Here is a 13,182-nt window from a genome sequence, read left to right as displayed (position 1 = left end):
CACTATGTTATCACACAAAAGAATTATTTCATGGTTAATTTTTTTTTTTTTATGTTTATCCTTCACTTGAATGAAACATTAGCTAGCATGTAATTTAAAGGGTTTATGTTTAATTTTTCTGCCATCAACACACACTAAAGTTCAATGAAATCACATTTCTACTCAATTTAATTTAAAGGGTTTTCTATGTTGATCAATTGAAACCATATGCTAAAATTCAAAATCAGATGAGATGATGTTTCTTCTCACCTCTTTCAATTTCGACACCAAAATTCCCTTCGCTAGTAAAAAACTCATCTAAAATACCCTAGTTTCACCAGCTTCCGCATATTGGGATCGATATCATGAAAATTTCAATTCATATGGGATGGGATAGACAACTCTTGATTTTTTGTTTGTACACCAGGAATTAGCAGCAATTCAATTTAAAGGTTTTTTAAAATTAATTTTAAATATAGATATAATTTGCATTCAAATGAGTAATTATTTTCTATGATTTACAAACTAACCATTTTAATAGTGATAAGTCATGAGCTGTGATCGATTCTCAATTTCTCAGACATAAAATCACATCACTAGAGAAAATATCATCCAATATACCCCTAAATTCACCGTTTTCTTCATGAGCTGCGATTGATGTGAGGAATTAACTAAGAGAGAATAGATCCGGATGTAAACAAGAATAAATCATGATGCATCATGTATGCAATCTGAGTTTTTGAATGATTGAAAACAATAATAGTGTGAGATTAAGATAAAGGATGCACACTATGAGTTAACTTAGAAATTATTGCGAGTCTATGATTAAATATAATGTACAGTTGAGATTTGGTGTCAACGAATCCGTTGACACCATCCTGACTCATATATATAGAGAGAGAGATAGGATCCATTGACACCAGGTGTCAACGGATTCGTTGACACCAAATCTTAAGTGTTCATTTCTCTAAATCTAAATGTCAATAATTATTCATCAAAATCTTAATGTGGGCATTCAGTATTTTATATCTCACTTTTAAGGCTATTTATTATATTCTCTCTCATCAATCTCATTCACATTCTTCCTTAAAGCTTCATGCTTCCAACCTATTATTTTATGTTCTTCCGCTTTCTTCCATCTATCATCCATGTTTCCAACCTTAGTACCTCTTTTTTTTCTTCTCATCCTTTCTCTTGCCATATACCATTATTCACTTGAAATCGGTTCTTCTCTCAGATTTGAAATTCTACACAGCCAATTTTTTATTCACTTCAACCAAAGATAATAATTGTTAATTCTTGTGTGCACTGATTTAATAACTTTTGATTTTGGCGATCAATTTCATAAATTTTATAGAAATTAAGTTTAACAAAAGAGGGATATGTTTGCATAAAGTTTGTGATCCATATGGGAGGAATTAACCAATGAGGAATCAAGGTGAAGAAAGAATACCGATGATTGGATTTGGAGTAGAAAACCGAATTTTCAATCTCTTTCAAATTGGGTTTTACTAATTTTGACAAGAAAAAAACAATAGTTTGAGTTTCAATAATTGGAAGAAAAAAGAAAGAAAGTATGGAACGGAAAACGATTCACTAATTAATACTCACAAGAGTTAATTTCAAAAACTATTATTAGCCATTGATTAGAAAAGATAGATGGTTAAGATTTGGTGTCAACGAATCCGTTGACACCTGGTGTCAATGGATCCTGACTCATATATATATATATATAATCGGAGTAAAAATATTTTTCTTTCCAAAGCATTTTACAAAATGACAACCTGAATTAAATACTATATTTTATTAATCGTTTTTGGGCCATGAGTTTCAAAATCCAATCATACACTTTGTAAAAAAAAACATAAAATATGAAATAATGTATAAGTATTCGATTTCCATTACAATATCATTTACACCTAATACCAAGTTCGGTTACGCGTCCAAATTACCAATCTCGCGTTTCGAATTTGATTTCACCGCAATTTTAAAAAGCTACATATTTGAGCTTCACACTAAACGCACGGCTGCACTCACACCACCACTATACCAAACACCGGCTAAGTCATAGTATGTGATTCCTAATAAGCAGGTACAAATTAAACAACATTAACCAGTAAATTAAATGATAACAGAACATGCACATACAGATACGAGAGAAAGATTAGAATCTTCTGGATACTTCAGAACGTTCTGAACTGAGATCAGAATGATCTCCACACACTCACACTTTCGAGAGGAAACTAGAAAGGAACGATAAAACCCTTTATTATTGAATGTGAGAGATATGAGTAATATCAATTACACTAACCATATGACCATACACTAGTTAGTTAATAACTAACTAACCACTAACCATAACCATAATTGGGTTAACACCTTAACTAACTAAAGTAACTAATTCTGAGTTGGAAACCTAAGAGATACAAGGTTTATGCTTTTGACATTACAAAGACCGATAATTTTTGACATATTATTATGAAGTACATATAAAGCAACAAGTGAAGTCTTAATGGGAAAGAAATATAAGAGGGCTAGACAAAACCCTAAACCTTAACCATTGAAGACAAAAAACATATGAAAGAGAAGTTGAATTAGGGTTTCCGAGACTTACTTACGATGAGGACTGGAGGATGTATCAGAAATGTGAGAGAAGAAGATCGAGCTCGGAGACAGAATGAATGACTCAGATATGATGATATCATTGCTACCAATTAATCTTCACACTAAATTACAAACCAGTCACAATGTTCCACTGCACCCTAACTAAAATATGCAAAGGACCACACCTGCTATCAAGCACACTTCAAAGGACCAAACGATATCCTGCCAATTCTTCCGATTCGCCATCCCTTGACTAGAAGCACCGCTGATATTATAAAATCAACTCGAAAATATGTAAAGTTGATGGTTAAAACTCAGACAATCTATTCGCACTTTACAAAACCAGCTATCTCAAACAGCTCACCCTTGAATTACTCGCTCGAGCCTCTTTAAACTGCAGCAGGTTAGTCTATCAACCCAAGATAAGCTCTTGGTACTGATCACCATTGAGAAATAGGATAATTGGTGCAATATTTAATTTTCTTCGAGTTCCAAGACAAAGTTTTTAGATCTTTCCCCTATATTTATACCCTCACTTCCTTTTTGCAGGAAGAGAGGAGAGTTAATTAGAAATGCATTTGTAAAACTTGCTTGATCAAATCGGTCTCAACTATATATATTATAGATAAATTATAGAGTTTTACTAGTTGGTTCAATAAATTTATTAGAGGAAGACAATAACTAAAGGTTAAAGAAAGGGTAGAGTATTAGAAGGAAACTGCTATTTCTCAAAAGCATTCTCATTGATATATAAAATTGACTGAAATGAAATTACATAGACAAAACTAGTTTAAATCTGCCAAATTAACTCTGTAATAAAACTATTAATGTCAGAATTAACTCTAATAAAAAAACTATTAACTTGCTAGTAAAAACCAGTTAACTTCTAATTGTATAGCTGTGATTTAATATCCTAAAATAGAGTGCAAGACAATAATGTAGAGTTGTGAGACTCACATGAAGAGGCAATAACTTCAAATATGTAGCTTATTAAAATTGCGGTGAAATTGGCATCGAAATGCGAGATTGGTATTTTGGACGCGTAACCAAACTTGCTATTAGGTGTAAATGATATTGAAATGGAAAATGAATGCTTATACACTATTTCATTTTATTTTTTAAAAAAGTCTATGATTGGATTTTGAGACTCATGGCCCGAAAATGATTAATAAAATATAGTATTTGATTCAGGTTGTCATTTTGTAAAACGCTTTCGAAATAAAGTTATTTTTAATCTAATTTTATATTAAAGATGACCATAAATTCTTTTGTCAAAAAAAAAAATGACCATGAAATCTTTTAGTGAAAGCTTATGAACTGTTTTAAAACAATAAAAAAGACATATTCGCTATCTGAAAAAATTGTGTGTTACATTGTTAGTATATATCATTTATGCTTTTTTTAGGGGATATGTCGTTTATGTACTTTTAATTGTATTGGTTCAATTTTGTCAAAAAAAATAAAATTGTCTTGGTTCAATTTTTTTTTTTTTGACAGAGTATTGGTTCAATTTTGATAATATTAAACTATAATAAAAAGTTGTTGAATTTATTATATATTTAAGTATTTAACTGTATCCTACAATTATCTAAAGTAACTGCCAATATATTATTATAAAATGAAGACAAAGAAAACAATCTAAATAATATTATTTAGTGCGCTATGTATTTTAATTACCATCATCAAGGAGCACAAAATATGTGAGATTATTAAAGGGAAATAAATACAAAACAAATTCAATTATTCAATGTTGAATCATTGGTTAAATGACATGTCACAGAACATTTCATCTTCAGCAATATTTATTTGAATTATAACAAACACATCTGTAATTCCTACACATGGAACATTTTATTATTAGCGATATTTATTTCAATCATAACATCCACATGCATAATTCCTACATTCCGGTTTCCGAGGAGGCACACACTTAATTTTCGTTACACAATGAGAGTCCTCACGACATTCAAAAATTGCTGTAATGATAAAGGAGAGGATAAAAATGTTACTAATTAAAGGGGGATAAAAGGTTAGGACATAAGTAAAGAATAAAATTGAAAAATAATGAAAAATGACTTACCGGCATCGTTCATTGCAATGAAAAATAGTGAAAGAAAGAGGACCGTAGAATAAACATAGTTAGTGACTTTAGCCATATTTATCCCTTTTGCATGAAACAAATTAAAAAGGATTTGATGAATTTATAATGTATAAAGCACACGATTTCATTATAATAATTAAATAATGGTTATAAGGCTTAGTAAAATGTCTCTTAACTACATTGAAGTTTTATGTTTGTCCCTTGACAAAATTAGTCAGGAGGTCACATAAAAAAATTCCATTTATATGAAAGAATTTTTATTTTAACCTTTCGAGTTAGAAAAAGGTAAACTACAAATAATTAATAAATAAATTGGGAACATGTGACACAATTTACCGAGAAAGAGCTTAAATATAGAATCTAATAAAAAATACAAGAAAAAATATCAATTTGAAACATTCACAAACATATAAGTTATCACATAATAAACATGTGAAATTAACATAATTAAAAAGAGGAATGCTTCATTAAAAGATGGAGAAAACTTACTATTCTTTTATCATAGTGTACGAAATTGACTCTAAATTAACTTATATGCTAGCCGATCCATACATCGACTACCTCATAATAACGTAAAAAAATATCTATGCATGGAGTGTAAAAATGAAATTTAGATAACTTTGTAGCTTAAAATTCCATCTCATCTTCAAGTGTTTAAGTATCCACATGAAAACATATGAAGTGAGAAATCATTTCCAAGAAAGTAACATTAGCATATAGTAAAGAAAATTACTTATACATAATATAAACCATACACAACATATAAACATCAATCATCAACATCATGCAAAAGAATGAAAGATCCACCCTGATCATTTATGACTAAATTCAGCAAGTGCACCTAACCGTTTTCAAGTAATAAAGTAGTAAGTAAACTCGTCTCTACGGGAATTGTCATTTCAACTAGGCAACTATCTAAACTTATTGAAATAGTAAATAAAAAATATAAAATGGGGGGAGTTTGCAAGTTTGATTTGATTGCGCAAATCAGTTGAGTTGATTGTGGTAAATTAAAGGTTTTGATTGCAAATTTTAGCAGTAATTATGATTCATTGAATCCCCTCTATTTCTTTGTTGGATTACTTGTCATCAATTATTAGTTATGAAATAAGGGGTTTCTTTAAGTGGATAGTTTGATGAGATCTAACGTTCCTCTAGTTGGCAAGTTATTTCTCTGATTACCCTAAGATCATATGTGCGCAACGTGATACAAGGTCATCATGTTGCTCCATATATTTTTATCAATAAACATGTGAAATTAACATAAGCAGAAAGAGGAATGTTTCATTAAAAGATCAAAAATAACTTACTATTGTTTTATCATGGTGTACGAAATTGACTTTAAAGTAACTGAAACGCTAGCCGATCTATACGTCGACTACCTCAAAATAATGTAAATAAAATTTTATGGATTGTGAAAATGAAATCTAGATAACTCAGTAGCTTAAGATTCCATCTCCTCTTCAAGTGTTTTCATCGTTTCATCTACCTACACAACAATGCGAAAGTATCACATGAAAACATATGAAGTAAGAAATCATATCCAAGAAAGTAACACCGGTAGAGTAAAGAATATTACTTATACATAATATAAACCATACACAACATATAAATATAAATCATCAGCGTCATGCAAAAGAATGAAAGATGCACCCTAATCATTGATGACTAAATTCGATCAATGCAAGAAACTATTTTCAAGTAATAAAGTAGTAAGTAAAATCGTCTCTACAGAAATTGTCGTTTCAACTAGACAACTACCTAAACTAATTAAAACAATAAATAAAAGAAATAGAATGGGGATAGTTTGCAACTTTGATTTGATTGCGCAAATCGGGTGAGTTGATTGCAGAAAATTAAAGGTTTTGATTGCAAATTTTAGCGGTGATTAAGATTCATTGAATCCCATCTATTTTCTTGTTGGATTAATTCTCACCAATTATCAGTTATGAGATAAGAGTTTTCTTTAAGTGGTTAGTTCGATGGGATCTAACGTCCCTCCAGATGTCAAGTTGTTCCATTGATCACCCTAAGATCATATGTGCGATACGTGATACAAGGTCATCATGTTGCTCCATAGATATTTTATCACATAATAAACTTGCAAAATTAACATAAGCAAAAAGAGGAATGCTTCATCAGAAGATCGAGAAAACTTACTATTGTTTTTTCATAGTGTACGAAATCGACTCTAAAGTAACTTAAATGCTAGCCGATCCATACGTCGACTACCTCATAATAACGTAAATAAAATATTTATGGAGTGTGAAAATGAAATTTAGAAATCTCTGTAGCTTAAGAGAGTGTTTGAATTAGGTAATGTTTTGAGGAAATTTAAATACTTTGAGGTGAATTTCATTGTTTGGATGATACTTTGAATAATTTTGTTCAAGTTAAATTTAGAGAATTTTAAATGATACCTAAAAGTTAAGATTTTCAAAAAAAAATCATTGTTATAATTTTGCATTTTGGTCCTCAAAGATAGTAATATAAGTCTTTCATGTCATAAGTTATTTTCATAAATGTATCGAGATAGTAATATAAGTGCATATTGCATATCATGAGTAAAGTTCAAATAAATATTGGAGATATACAAATAGAATTTCATCTTATCGTTGATTTTTTGTCAAAAAAAAATAATCTTATCGTTGATTTGCCATACGAAATTAACTACTTTGCCAATCATACAGGTACTACAAATTAAGGAACATTAATGAAAAAATTGATATCTCAAGCCTATGGAATTGTTTTGTTGGAATTAATCACAGACCTCCCTGCCGTGATAAAAGGCAAGCCAGTTGGTAGGGATATTGCATATTATATGCAGGGGCCGATGTTTGAAGCCCAGACACCTCACTTCTCTACATTTAAAATGTTTGAGCTCTAGCCACTAAGATACTTGACAAAAAAAAAAGAAAAAAAAGGCAAGCCTTCAATACGCATACTTGAGTTTGTAGGACCACAACTTGATAAGGAAATATTTGTTCCACCAACAAATATCTTGAGTTTGTTGTATGCACTGCATAAACCTCAATTCAGAGACCAACAATGAGTGTTGTGTTAGCTGAGCTGAAACAATATGTTAAAATGGAGTCTCCTAGTGACAGGGAAATGTTTGTTCCACCAAGAAATATCTATAGTGAATTTTATAGTTCATCTTATGCATTTGAGAGCCTATTTGTTATAGCTTTTTTCAGGAAAAAAAATCACCTTTTAACACTTTTTGTTACAGCTTTTTAAAAAAATCAGAATCTAAAAATAATCTAAAAACAGCTTCAAATGAGAAGTTGTTAAGAGCAGCTTCTCAAAAACTAGATTTTTTTAGAGGAGAGAGAAAATATGGTTTAAAAGATTGAACTAATTTTGTAACAAAAAATCTTTTTTATGAACAAATCAAATTATTTCTTTAAAAAAAGTGATTTTTATCATGGTAAATAAACACAAAATAAATTCTGATTTTTCATAAAATCTCTAAAATATAATCTCTAAATTATTTTATGTGAAAATCACTTTTATTTTAATCTGTAACAAACGGACCCTGAATCCCATAGATACTGAATCTATGACATATTCTTTCTCTAGGTAATAGTGTACATTGTGACAGAGAGAAGTATGCACTTCAATTTGTAAGTTTGAATGAAACCATAAGATGATAAAGATACTTGATTCCTACAAATAGTATTATTTTACCATAATATTATACACTAAAACTCATACTAATATTAAGATCCCCTCCCTGGTTGGGGGAGAAAATTTCAGGCAAACATAAACGTGATGAGCTATCGACATTAATCCATAACACAATTGATTGGCATTATTACATTTGCAGCAATCAAACTTCAACAAAAGCAATTGACATTTGCGCATAATGTTAAATCGTTTTTTTAGGTATGCATAATGTTAACTCGTTAATTTATAAACTATCGTCAACACCAAGTTGATCACTGATCAACTGTATTGTTCAAATCCAGCAACATAAACACTGTTATCGGTCTTCATCCGAAGATTCAACACTTAAAAAGCATTAGTAAAAGCTAAAATAAACTACAAAGAACTCCTTTTATCTTCAACTAATAAAAGACCTCGGCTACCAATCTTTCTACTTCTTATCTTCAACTGCAACTATTTTGTATTTCCCAGATCCCTTGCTCTGTACCAATAAAATCAAATTAAACTTTCTCATAATATAGAAATAAACCAAACCAAAAAGTTAGCCTTCAATACTTTACTACAAATTTATTTAATTTTATTAAAAATATTCTCATGTTTAAAACTATTGCAATAAAATCAAATTGTACCTTTTACTTTACACAACTTGATATTCTCCATCCTCATCAGTTTCCACAAGGTCAATAGGTAAATACTTGAACGGATCAATCCAAAGTTTGTTCTTAATAAGATCTGCAACCTGATCAGGAAAGCTGATTTCATTTTGCTCCCAACTGCTACTTAACCAATTAAAGAAACTCCAATCAGTCAATTTCGCCTCATACACGAGCTCATCATCCTTCTCGGGACAAACTTCATTGTCATCATCGCTCTCAGGAACTTCATCGGGCATACTTTTACCCTCTTTCCATTGTATAGTTGTAGCCTTAGCCTCTTTTAGTTTTCCTTCATGGAAGGTAAGAGACTTTGCAAGGCTTGGATTATCAAAATATGGATTTTCATCAAAGTTAAAGGTGATTGAATAGCCTGATTTGGCATCTTGATTGTCTTCAACCTTGATAGAATTGAGGTACTCATCAAATATCTCACGGTCCTTGTTGTTCAATTGCCTAGCAAGGATTGGATGGGCCATAAAAGCACGGGACCAGAATTTGGGAATAGATTTGAGAAGTTCCTCACGCTTATCAATTAGCTCTTTCAGTTTCTCACCGTGTGTCTGCTCCATTCCTAGAACTTCAGTCCTGTCATCCTTATACTGCTCTATTCCCGGAACTTCAGTCCTCACATCGATATACTGCTCTATTCCCAGAACTCTAGTCCTCTCATCCTTATACATCTAAAATCATAATTATCACATAAGAGTTAAATTCAATAAAAATAATAATAAATCACGCTAAAAACACTCATCACTTAACACATAAACAAGAGGTCAATTTCTTAGACTCACATCGCAGCTAAATTTAGGGATAGGCTTGAGACATTCCCCGTGCTTATCATACAGCTCTTTTCCCAGAACTTCAGTCCTCTCGTCCTTGTACATCTAAGATCATAGTTATCACATCACAGTTAAATTCAATAAAAATAATAACAAAGCACGCTAAAAACACTCATCAGATAACACAAAAACGAGAGGTAGATTTTGGTTAATTATTTATTTGTGTCGGGTCTTAGGAACAAATTAATAAAACACTAAAAAAACACAACAATGTAACTAACAGTACAGAAAAATAAAATGCGTGAAATTGGATACCTTTTCGATTTCCTCTTGGATTCTCTTCAAATTCTTGGCCATTGTTTGGATGCACGCGAGTCTGTCTGTAGGGTTACCATAGAGGAAAAATTAGGGTGTTTTCAATTTGGTTGAGGTAAAACATGTTTTGACTACAACTTCCCACTAAACTACAACATAGACTGAGAAATATTAAAACGCCTTCTATTTGTTTGTAAAAATGGCGAATAAATTAGCTAATTCTTCCACTAATTCAAAGGTTAATGCCAGAGTTTCTTATGGAATAACAAATACTATAATGAAAAAAAAATACTAATTCATTAAAATGGCTATGGTATAACAAGGTTACTATCCACGATTAAACCAAATTGAAACTAGTCACACATTGAATGAACAAAAACAAGTACACACAAAATACAAGGTTTGCAAAACAGAACAGCTCCACAAAGATGAAAATTTGAAACTTTCAATTGGCTCAGATTTAACAATCCAAACTTGAGCTTTTGTAACTTATTTTACTTTAAATATTTGGTCCATACATGTCAAACCTTAAGACTAATCTGCTTTTAAATCCTTTGTCTAACAATGTGTTATACTAAAATTTATGTCTCTCAATCTGTGCAAACAGAAATTTTTCAGCAACACATTCAAAACTCAGTACACAAGATTGTACACACTAGTAGGGTATATCATTTCTTCAAAAGCATACACAACCACACCTAAACCATATAAATAATCGCATGCTTCTTATGTCTCATGGCAACGGGCAACAATGTCAGATTGTACACAAACATTGATTAGTGCAGAAGGAATATAGCATCAATCATATGAAACTTGAGTTCATAAACTGTCAATGAACACAAGATTGTAAAAGTAATTTGCAACTTAACCACTTCAAAAGGCTCAACAGCCAAAATTCTTATGAAAAGTTACCTTGATTTTTGTGTACATATTTTTGAAATATTTATATATGTTATAACAAGAAACTAATTTAACGAGAAAAACACAATTTGCAGAATCAAAAACATGGCAGCAATTAAAATTCAAAGCAACCATAAAACTCAAAATCACAAATTGGCAGCAAATCAAAAAACCTCTAAATTAGAAACACTAATACCCAAAATCACAACTTAGTGTGATTAAGGGTTTAATTTCATTAAAATAGACAATTCAGAGATTTTAAACCCTAATCCTCAAATAACAAAGAAATTGATCTAAAGGAGTAGCTGTTACTTTGACAAATTGGTGTGTCACTTTTTAACCCAATTTGCGTGGATTTTGTAAAACCTCCCCAAAATAACCCCCACAAATACAATTAAACGCGTTTTTTGCGGTGATGTTAGCCAAACATAAACATAAATTACACGCTAGTTTGCGAGGGAATAAACAATACAAGTCAATGCATCTTTAGTTAACATCTAAGAAACACTGACACAGACACCAAACACGTCAAAACCGGTAATAACTTGACAAAATCAGTTATCTGAATACATGTGTCAGTGTCGTGTCGTGTATGTGCTACAGAGGGTAACTAACATACAAGTATAGTAATGCAAAACCATAAATTACACACTAGAAATAAAAAAAAGAGTATATAGTTGTTACTAGAGGTTAACTAACAACAATTGAAGTCTTAGGGCCTGTTTGAATTGACTTATTTGAACTAATACATAAGTTTTGAGAGAATATTTGGGAGAACCAATGAAAATGGCTTATGAGAGTTTTCAAAACCTTTTTTCAACATGTTAGTCATACATAAATTACACACTAGTTAGTAAGGCAGTAGACACCATACAATGCAAGTCAATTCATCTTTAGTTAACATCTATAAAGCACTAACACAGATACGAGATACGACACTGACACAAGTAATAACATAAAAAGCAGCAAGTTGTTCTTCTTCGTCTTAGACGAAACCCAAACACTAACAAATGAAGGCAACAAATCATAGTCTGGAGTTGAATTTAGGGTTTTAGAGACTTACTTACAATGAAAAGGAAGTAGAAGACGGATCGGAACAAGGCGAGAAACTGTGAGAGAAAAAGTTTTCGGAGAGAGCGGAGGGACTTTGTTACTGAAGGCCCCACATTCCTATATATACCCGATGTCCTAATTCTCAATCATTGAGGCCCCACATTCATATGATATACTCCTCCGGTTACATTTATAAGCAAAAAAATAACTTTTTAGGTACATCTAATAATTAATGTATCTAACACATAAATGTGACCGAATACATTAATTATTCAATGTATCTAAAAAGTCATTTTTTGCTTATAAATGTGACCGGAGGAAGTATATACTCATTTTTAATATAAAATTGGGAAATTAATCACTTTAGTCCCTGAATGGCAAAGAAGTAGTCACTTTAGTCTCTGAATGCAGAGAAATTGTAAAACAGTCCTTAGACTCTGTTAGTCAATTTCAGGGACTAAAGTGATTACGGAGTCTACATTCAGGGACTAAATTGAATAACGGAGTCTGCATTCAGGACTAAATTGACTAACAGAGTCTACATTCAGGAACTATTTTGTAATTTATCTGCATTCAGGGACTAAAGTGACTAATTTCTCCAATAAAATTCTTGTTTTGTTTCATATATGCCTATCTATATCAATCTCTACTTAATGCTGACGCTTCATTTGATGTTGAATAAAGATATATTGACATCTTATGTACACTTCTTTTAAATTTCAGCTAACCATAATTGTTTAGTTGTGTGACCACAATTTTTCCATAATTTAGAAGTTAAAAAATGTGTTCACGCAACTAAAATGCGTGACGACTAATTTTCCACTTAAATAACCGAATAAATAGTGGTCACGCAACTAAAAGAATATGGTCACACAGAGGGGTGTACACATTAAGGGTGTTAAGCTATTATCGCTGTTTGATTTTTCTCATTTTAATATTATGATAAAATGGTAAATGTTAGTAGGTAGTTTATTTATTTCCAAAAAAAAAAAAAAAATTGGTAGTTTGTTACCATGGGCGGACCTGAACAAGGTTTGGTGTGGTAAATATCACACCAGCCCAGATCCAATATATTTTTTTCATTTTATTTATCAATTCACTATATATTTTTATACATATATTAATA

The 13,182-nt window shown here is 31.1% G+C and overlaps 1 protein-coding gene and 1 long non-coding RNA gene across 5 annotated transcripts; both read right to left on the bottom strand.

Annotated features, from left to right (window-relative positions):
* Positions 1–1,764: 1,764 nt before the first annotated feature.
* LOC146918625 (uncharacterized) lies at positions 1,765–4,889 on the bottom strand. Of its 3 annotated transcripts, none has more exons than XR_015016303.1 (3): positions 4,664–4,889; positions 2,594–4,559; positions 1,765–2,060 (listed from the first exon to the last, which is right to left on the bottom strand). It is a non-coding gene; the product is annotated as an uncharacterized LOC146918625 (long non-coding RNA). The 3 variants fall into 3 exon arrangements; XR_015016304.1 differs by having other exon boundaries at positions 2,598–4,559; XR_015016305.1 differs by lacking the exon at positions 1,765–2,060 and having other exon boundaries at positions 2,224–2,848; positions 2,948–4,559; positions 4,664–4,886.
* Positions 4,890–8,381: 3,492 nt separating this feature from the next.
* Positions 8,382–12,182, bottom strand: LOC146918624 (NAP1-related protein 1-like). Of its 2 annotated transcripts, none has more exons than XM_085720258.1 (5): positions 12,071–12,182; positions 10,104–10,168; positions 9,801–9,893; positions 8,983–9,689; positions 8,382–8,834 (listed from the first exon to the last, which is right to left on the bottom strand). In XM_085720258.1, exons 2-4 carry the CDS (start codon positions 10,143–10,145, stop codon positions 8,991–8,993), a joined length of 834 nt encoding a protein of 277 aa, XP_085576384.1. In that variant the 5' UTR covers positions 10,146–10,168; positions 12,071–12,182; the 3' UTR covers positions 8,382–8,834; positions 8,983–8,990. The 2 variants fall into 2 exon arrangements, with proteins under 2 accessions (XP_085576384.1, XP_085576385.1); XM_085720259.1 differs by having other exon boundaries at positions 12,067–12,179.
* Positions 12,183–13,182: the final 1,000 nt, after the last annotated feature.

The sequence above is a fragment of the Medicago sativa genome, chromosome 6 (assembly GCF_051527215.1).
Source record: "Medicago sativa cultivar Bolivia chromosome 6, Bolivia_mono, whole genome shotgun sequence".
In the NCBI taxonomy this organism is placed as follows: Eukaryota; Viridiplantae; Streptophyta; class Magnoliopsida; order Fabales; family Fabaceae; genus Medicago; species Medicago sativa.
Note: the sequence above shows the minus strand (reverse complement) of the source record. Positions and strands in the feature narration are given on the sequence as shown.

Excerpts from the sequence above, each read along its gene's own strand:
- LOC146918624 (XM_085720258.1), bottom strand. The coding sequence starts at position 10,145 with ATGGCCAAGAATTTGAAGAGAATCCAAGAGGAAATCGAAAAG. Across the intron at positions 9,894-10,103 it reads TCCAAGAGGAAATCGAAAAG|ATGTACAAGGACGAGAGGAC; the intron begins GTATCCAATTTC and ends CTATGATCTTAG. Across the intron at positions 9,690-9,800 it reads TCCCTAAATTTAGCTGCGAT|ATGTATAAGGATGAGAGGAC; the intron begins GTGAGTCTAAGA and ends TTATGATTTTAG.